The 9,016-nt window shown below is 42.0% G+C and overlaps 1 protein-coding gene across 1 annotated transcript; it reads left to right on the forward strand.

Moving 5' to 3' along the window:
- The first annotated feature begins 223 nt into the window (after nt 1-223).
- CDCA4 (cell division cycle associated 4) lies at nt 224-8,572 on the forward strand. The gene is given in 5 exon segments (XM_074583794.1): nt 224-375; nt 4,197-4,277; nt 6,146-6,305; nt 6,308-6,423; nt 6,575-8,572. Coding segments are annotated over 4 exon segments (1,071 nt in total). The 5' UTR covers nt 224-375; nt 4,197-4,238; the 3' UTR covers nt 7,331-8,572.
- Nucleotides 8,573-9,016: the final 444 nt, after the last annotated feature.

Here is a 9,016-nt window from a genome sequence, read left to right on the forward strand (position 1 = left end):
GGGCTCGGCCGCCATGGCAACCCCGCAGCCTCCCGCAGGCGGTGCCGGGGGTCGGGCGAGGCCGAGCGCCATGGCAACCGCCCACCAATCGCGGCGGCGAGCGGCGCCTGTATGGTTTGGCGACAGCCAATAGGAGACCGCCGTTCCCTTGTAGGCGTGGCTGCCGGGAAGGCCCGCCCCCCAGCGGGAAGACGGGGGCGGGGAGGAGGAAGCGGGTTCCTTTGTGGGCTTTGACAATAAGATGGCGGGCGGGGGAAGGCGGGGCCAACCGTAAGGATGGGCCCCGCCCCCTCCCTCAGGCGCGGAGCGGTCGGTGAGGCGGGAGCGGAGCCTCCTGCGCTGGCAGGCGGCGGCCGGAGCGTCGGCATCGAGGTGGTGAGTAGGGTAGGCTGGGCTAGGCTGGGCTGGGTCGGGTCGGGCGCGGCGGGTGGGTCCCGGGCCGGGCCGCCTGTCCCCCGGGGTTCCGCGCGGGGAGGGCGCGGGCGGGCAGCCGGTGCCGGCAGACCCCGCGGGAGGAGGGAGCTGATTCAAAATGGCGGCGGGTCGTTTGCCGGGAGCGCGGGACGGTGAGTAACCGCCGCCCGCGGCCGTTGGCGGGGGCGCGCGCGGCCCTGCGGCGGTGAGGGGGGCCGGGGCGGGCGGGCGGGCGCCCGGTTTCCCGTCGCCGCTGGTCGCTCCGCTCGGTCCCTTCCCCCGCCGCGCTGCCTCATCGCCCGCGCCTCCACCCCCGGGCGGCCGCCGCGTGCCGTGGCGCCGCTCCCCTCCCACTGCCGGCGTGCTGTGGCTGGGGACCTCCCCCGGCTCCCCGAGCGCACGCATCGCGGCTCAACCCCGCCTCGGCCCCCGCCGCGCTCCCTCCCCAGGCTGCCTGCGCAGGGGCTCGCTCCCCGCCCCGGCCGCGCCCGCCGGTCACGCCTCTCCCCGACGGCTCCCCCCGCCACCTAGCCCCCCCGGCCTCCGGGCTCAGTTGTCGGCGTTTCCTCAAGCCTTCTGCTCCTCGCACCGCTTGCCGTCGCCCGTGCCCTGGGCGTGCGGCTGCCCCTGCTTCCTAGCCTGCTCGTCCTCGGGAGGTAGTGCCCCATTCCGGAGCCCTAGTGTCCTGGAGAGGAGGTGACTGCCAGCCCCCTGCGCCCGGGGGGTGGACCAAACCCCGGTGCTTTATAGGTCCCTTTGTCCCGGTCCCAATAGGGATGGTTCTGGCCCTGCCAGCCCTTTGCTGTCTCCACAGCCCACCTTATAACTCAACACAACCATACGCGTGCCTGAAGAGAAGTACCTGGCTTCCCATCTTCTTTTTAGCATTACACATAGCTTTGATTTCTTCCCACAGCTATTGTAAAGGACAATTTTTGAGGAGGGGAGAGAGTTAGAGTGGTAGAGGGGAGATACAGTACCTTCTTACCTTTTCATGTTAACTGTCATCACTATACTTGTGGCTGTACAAAAAGAAAAAGCACCCTGCTTAAGTGAACCTCCAGAACTGGCCTAGGTAGTTCTTGTCTGCTTTCTTCTGAAGATGAACAGTGCTAAAATCTCCTGTCTTCTCTGTTAGCTTGGCTCTTAGCAAACAGCTTTTTCCCTTAAGTGCTTAAGTATATTTTTGGCAGCATATTAATACATGAATCAGAAATTACTGTAAATCTGGAATGCGTAAGTTGATGCTCTAGTAAGAATTGGATCAAATTTCAAGCACCTTATTTGTAAAGCAGACTGGGAATTTGTCGATCCCCAAAGCAAAACTTATTAATGAATTGCATAATACTGCGCTCTGTGTGCTATTATTAAAAAAGAAAAAAAAAAAACAACAAACCACAAAACCTCCTTTTTCATACTGTATTATACTACAGATAGCCATTGTCTCCTTGACAGCTTTTTTTTGTACAGCTATTTCAAACAGTGGTTAAGTATAACATACTAAGTTTGGACTGCTGACACTCAGCAGTGGAAGAAGGGAGATGATACAGCTAGTCTAGATATTGCCTCTTGAACAGAGGCAGTGGCTGCTTTAAATTATCAGGGAATTTTGAACATCTTGCTTCTAAAGTAGGAGCAATCTTACTGTCATGTACCAAGAGGTTTTACACAATGGCTAATGCCTTTTTGAGTATGTTAATATGTAAATCAATAGAGAAACATACTTACATATTAATTAATTAGGCTTTAGTATTCTCTTGAGATGAATGCTTGTTGAAGATAGTGCAGGGAAGTCTGGGGAAGGTTGTTTATTTGCAAGGTTTTAATTGCATCTGATAATGGCTATGAAGTTAATATTTTTTTTATTGGGAACTTAGGTTCTGAGGCACGCTTGTATGCCAGTTAATAGAATCTGAAGAAATAACTCCTATGATGGGCATTTTATGTAAATTTATTTTAACTGAGGTACGCATGGTTTATTTATTGCTCTAGGGAAGAACCTGGAATCACATGCAGCACATCTCATGCATTGTTATATTGCATGGGAAAACTGTTTCCTTCTTTAGTATGTTAATAGATTACAAACTGGACTGGTCTGCCAACATCCCCTATGTCTTTTAGTTTAGTAGATGAGATAGTGGTTCTTTTACCAAGAACTCGTGCATTCCCATCAACGCTGTATCAGTCTGCTGTTTTGGGAGGCAGACAGACAAAGCCTCTAAAATTGTCAGATACCCAAAATAGCACCAGAAAATATTTTCATTTATTGTTCTTGTGACTGCATCATCTTTATCTGTAGTTGTTGTGAGGTTTTCTGTGGGTTTTTGTTTGACTGGGGTTTTTTAAACAAAGTTTGTGCCTTTGTCACCTACGCTAAACTAATAGCGTTATCTAGTAGGAATTTGGGGATTCAAATAGTTACCATATACAGGCTCTCAAAGAGATTACCCTTCATTTATAGAATGTTTTGAAAGTATACCCAGGGAGCAAAAACTTCTGAACTTTTATAGTGTAGTAAGGTGTTTGACAGAAATAAAAAATACTTTATTGACTTGATATTATGGTGTCTCACTGGAGTTGTAGTTCATAGGCCTCATGACCCTGTCTCGTATGTTGCTGTGAGCGCAGTCCGTAAAGAGAAAGAGAATGGGACTATGAGTTGGTTAAAATACAGTTTCTATGACATAACAGCATTTTAGTCTGAATATTTTGGGATCGTGTCAAAAGATTTTTGGCTTGAGAGTGTTTAAGGTGGGGTTTTTTGTTGTGATATTTTAACAAGTATGCATTTTCTTGAGAAAAACATGTTTTCTGCGCCCCCTGGCCTCCCGAAGTCCTTTGTCAGCCATCTCCTTCACCCCCAATTTTGAGATCAAGCACTCTTCAAAAATTTTTTTATTACCAGCCACAATAGAAAACAAAAATAGATGTCCACATGCATCCTCTTTACTTGTTTCTTTTTTAGGTATGTACTTCAGTTGCAGACACTGAGCTGTCTTGTACTGCACAGACATGTCTAGAAAAGTATCTGAATTGTTCTCATATTTTATCATATAAGTTTTTGTAGCCTGTTGAAAGGGACCATTCTTTTAAGTTTCAGTAATCAAAGGAATTGTTGCATGTGTTTGGTAGTTGTATTTGGTATATCAAATCTTATTTTGTCTTAAATGTGTTTTACAAACTCAGCTTTTATAATTAAAACAATTTAATTACAGTCATTACTTTCATTATTGTCATCTTGCAAAGCAAATCTTAGTCATAAAGTTTCTGTGCTGGTAAAGGAAAATTCTCCCTGGTTTTGCTATGTTTCAGTTTTGTATACGCTTGCACTTTTTCTCTAGATGCTAGAGATACATGGTTTTGTACAACAAAGGTGAAAACTATAGTTTTGTGATAAAAGCAATGAAGACTTGCTTTCTATATGTTTTTGTGCATGTTTAAATTTTTCAGATGATCACTAAAGATCTTGTTTGCTCTTTAAATGGCAAAGGCGTAGGGATAAGGGAGAGGCTGGTCCAAAGGTCAGGGTAATAGCCTAGGACTTGGACTTAAACTGGCAGTTTCCTTCTCCTGCCAGATTTTGTGTGTATTGTCAGGCAAATCACCTTTGTGCTCTAGCTGTAAATTTGGTTTTATAGTGCCATTCAACTTTGTAGGAGTGTTGTGAGAATAGAGATACTGAAGCAACTGAAAAGAGAGGTGTATAAGTTTCTGAAATGGGAAACTATTTTGTTCTGCATCTCCTGTACTTGGCTGACATCTTGCTTCCCGATACTTGGTAGGTGGTGCTCTAACTCTTACTGTATGGACTCTTGCTCAGTAGCATGGGAGAAGAGGAAGGACTACATCAAACACAATTACTGGTATGTAATTTTTTGTTTCTTAAATGAAACTGTAACCTAGTATTTTGTGCAGTGTCAGGAACAGGAGGACAAAGAATGGGTTTTATGATGTAAGATACTAATTGGAAGTAAGTGTTATAGAAAAAAATCCAGTGAAAGCTGTTGAAGGTTTACCTTTAAGAATCTATAAACCTTTTTTTCTTCTGCACACCCAGAAGTGTGTGATGTATTGAGGTTTTCAAGTTTGCTGCTGTGTTCTGTTCTTTTGTTGGTGTGCCTTAGAATAATAGATGTATGAAACCAGGGTAATATTCAATTGAAGTTTTAATTATTCTTCACAAGAATATAAGCTGAAGTAAAAGAAGCTTCAAACTCTGCACAGAGTGTTTAACATTTGATGACATAATCATACCTGGTTGATTAGTAGTCCCAAAAGATCCTCTAGAGGTCAAGTTTCACATGGGGGGGGCGTGTGTTTAGAAATTACTGTACATACAACTTTGCAGGAAAAATTAAATCATATACCCTCCAATAGGAAGTTGCAGGAATATCTAAGAATCTAGAAAAGGCACTATAAAGCAAAAACTCGGGTTGCATTTAATGGGAATAATGCAAATATTTTAGGTTATAGGAGAAAATTTTTAAAGAAACTTCCAAAGCATTTAATATATTGGTAATCCATAGGTAGCTTTTAAGAAGTCTATGAAAAATGACCATAAAAACAAGTTCATATATTCTATATTGTAGTCTCTGCATATTATCATTTCTAGAGAGTTTTGTACCTTCAGTGGAAAGAATTCTTCATGAGTCGGCATATCAAAAAAAAAAGTTATTTCATGGATATATACAGCAGTGTAAGAAGTGTTCTACAGAGTCAGAGCAAATGTTTATCTAGATATTGTGCTGTCCCCGGGTTTTCAGAGTAGATAAGTACGTAGTGTATTTTGAGAACAATGTTGTTTCACTTTGGTGGATTTTTAGTAACTCTGAAAAAGCTGAGAGAGCGCTCTCTGAAAATATGTGGAACATACCATAGCAACCAGAAAAGCAAGGCAGAGGTTACGGCTTACCAAGGGAAATGGAAAACAATACAGGAAGACACTGCAATAGTATTTTGCTTTTATCAGCTTTTATTTGAATTATTTTTTTTGTTTGGGTTACTACACTAAAAAAAAATCCCCAGATATTGGGCAAATGTGAATTCTAAGGACAGAAGACTTAGAAGGGACAAAATGAAGGTGTATAAATGTAAAGATCAGGTACTAGCTTTCATCAGCAGCCTGAATTTTATAAGACTAAAAGAAGTGACCTCTACTGCCTTAGGAAAAAAAAAAAACTTACTTTGTATTTCAAGAGATCAGCTGCGATATTTGCATAGGGCACTGTTGTCAAAATTAGTGCAATTCAGAAGATGATCTGGAAGCTAGTGCTTGAAAGTCATACCTTGGAAAATTCAGCAAATGATTTCTAGATGTGAAAAATGAGAAGACTGGATGCACCCCACTTATTTTTAGCTGGTGAACCTAAGCTAGGAATGTGGGAATTTTGCTTTCTTACAGTCAACTGGGAAAGAAGTACAGAAGCCCATACAGAGGATGACTGTGCCAATCCTTATTGGACTTGCACAATTCACATTGGAATTACACAGTACATTGACTCACCTGAGTAAGGGAACCGGAAGGACTGCTTTAGGCACCTCAATTGAATGTCTCAAGTTATATGGAACAAATCTAGATCTTACTCTCTCTGTAGCCAAAATAAGCTAACTTTTTCAAGTATGCTGCCCATGGTATTTTTTTCATGTTACTCTGTTAGGAATGTTGATGTTTTGGAGGGGTCAAATCTTTTAAAGATGGTGTGCCAGGTTGTATTTTTATTTCCAAAATCAGAGGTTAAGCATGCCAGTAGAAACTCGGGAGGAGCGAGGAGAAACTGCCTCTCCAGTAGGTGAAATACAGCCGTTGAGATGTTTGCTTCTGTGCGAAGCAGCAGCTCCTGACTTCCATCAAGTGTGGAACTTAATGGGAGCCAGGAGCTGGGAGCTCCTGCCTCTCTCCGATGCCATGACTTGTGGACCTGCTCACCCCTGGTTCCCGAGTGCCGTCTTTGGGACCCAGTCCATATGTTCCTGTCCCCTGTTGTACCACACTGGCCATTCTCTAACCTGGTATGACAATTCTGATGTTTCTATCTTAAAAAAATTTGCTGTTTAAATTTGAGATTAAAGTTATTCTGTTTTGTTTTTTAGTCTTTTTTTCACCTCCCTCTTGAGCGGTTCATGTTGTACAAGAATTTTTTGTTTTATTTTTTTTTAACAGGACACAATGTTTGTGCGAGGATTAAAGAGAAAATGTTTTGATGGCGAAGAAGATATTGAAGGAACTCTGGCTGGTATTAAGGCTATTCCTTCATATAATCTTCAGCGGCAGTCACTTTTAGATATGTCCTTGGTTAAACTTCAGCTGTGTCATATGCTGGTTGAACCTAACCTTTGTCGTTCGGTACTTATAGCCAATACGGTACGGCAGATCCAAGAGGAAATGACTCAGGATGGGACTTGGCAGATGATAAATACACAGAGTACAGGGCAGGCATCCCTGGATCGTCTTGTTTCAACAGACATCCTCTGTCGTTCATCTAGGGAACAAGCTGAGGGAAAGCATGTCCCAGGCTATAGTACTTTCAATAAAGACTTTGAGGGTGACCAGGCACAAGATAGTTCAGAGACTATGTCAACAGCCTCTTCAGTGCAAGCTCCCAGAAACCTGCAGAGCAATGTGTGGGAAATGGAAAATCCACAAGAAAATAAAGGAAACTTTCAAAAATCATTAGATCAAATATTTGAGACACTGGAGAACAAAAGTCCTAATTCTGTTGAAGATCTGTTTTCAGAAGTTGACAATTCTTACTATGATCTTGATACTATGCTAACAGGAATGATGAGCAACACAAAAATGGGACACTGTGATGGACTTGAAACATTTTCTTCTCCAACAACTGCAACTTCTAACTCTAATTGTAAATCTGATCTTAATGAGCTTGATCATATTGTGGAAATCCTTGTTGAATCCTGAAACTCCTTGTGTAGGAGATAAAGATCTGTTAATTGGGAAAAAAGACTCAAGAAAGCTGTTTCCACAGTTCGTTCTATCTGATCTGCACGTGTATTTTACAAATATCTATATATTATATAGATATATATCTTAAAAAAGCACTTCATATTGCAAAATAGTGTTAACTCTTAAAGTTAACCTGCAACTTGTAGTGTAATAATCCAATTTATTGTCCATTGAACTGTTAAGTATATACGGTAAATGTCTTTAAGTTTGGGATCCGAGGCTCTTGGGTTCCTTTTACCAATTTGTTTTAGCCTTTGATGGAGGATATCGTTAGTGAGAGGGAGTCTCTCATCTTTTTCTTTTACTTCTCCCAGTAAAAATGGTAATAAACAGAGAGAAGCTGGATAACTAGTTTTCTATTTTCCTCCGGTTTCCACATTGTTACACCACATAACTCCTACCATATCTGCTGCTTCTGTTCTAAGTCGCTACGTGGCTCTTAAAGAGCAGTATGCAAGTTCCTATTATTCCTAGCTAGCTTATTCTGGTTTTTTGCTACAATTTTTACTTCAAAAATAGTTTTAAAGTGTTTATTGATGTTTAGATTTTTCCAGGTATTTTCCTAAAATATATTTTTACTACAGATGTTATGTCAGCTGCTAACTTAGTACCTTTTGATCATATCTGCAGTTGATGTATTTTTTGAAAGATTTTCAAAAAGGGATGTTTTTTTACCGTGAGCTACCCAATGTAGTTCAGTAAAGTGTATGTAAATGTAAATATATGATTTTATACTTTACATTAAAATGTAAGAGCTGTTTTCATGATTCTGTTTTATAGAGTAGTACTTTACTAAATTGAGAATTGTACAATTACTCTTTTCATACCCCATGTACTTGAGTATCATTAGAGGAAGAGCTTTGATCCAACTAGATACAATTACATTTAATTCATTTCAGACCATATTTTTTGTTAACTACAAACCTAAATTACGTAGGTTTTTATTTATGTGTATTTATATGTAAATGTCATCAAGTGAATTGTTTATCACTGAAGTCTACCATCAAATATTTGTTTATACGGGAAAACTATCTTGCACTAATTGCTACAAAAAGTGTTATTAGCGGCCTTAAATCTCAACTGGTATGTCATGATGTCTTGTCATAATTAATATGCTCCACTCTTACCAAGGGTTTCCTCTTGGCTTTTTGTAATAACAAAAGATAATACAACATGGGATGGTGTTCTTTTCTTCAAGTACTCACATTCGTTTTAGAGTGTATATAATTAGGCTTATTCCTATGAGACAACTTCTGGGGAAAGGGATAGATCAAGCGCAGTGTATGATGTTGCTATAAAATGACAAATGTTTACTTTCACAAGCTGGTACTGGGGAAGACACCTGAACTAGCATGGAGGTAGAAAAGGGGGGAAAGATTGATTGGTTTCTTGTTAGTGTTGGTTGTGTCAGGGGAAGACACTCACCAGTAACTCATTAGTTTTCTGTAGACCCGAACCAACCAAGTTGCTGAACATGAAGAGAGTACATTTCTGTGTGTGACAGACTCTGCCCTCCCACAAGTGACCTTACCTACTGCGTGCTACCCTTTTCAGATTCTCAAACCCCTAAAAAGGGGGAGGGTGGGGGCAGGGGGGTGTTAAGGACATTCCAGTGTCACCTCCACAAAAGGAGACCACTGA

Source organism: Larus michahellis, chromosome 4 (assembly GCF_964199755.1).
Source record: "Larus michahellis chromosome 4, bLarMic1.1, whole genome shotgun sequence".
In the NCBI taxonomy this organism is placed as follows: domain Eukaryota; kingdom Metazoa; phylum Chordata; class Aves; order Charadriiformes; family Laridae; genus Larus; species Larus michahellis.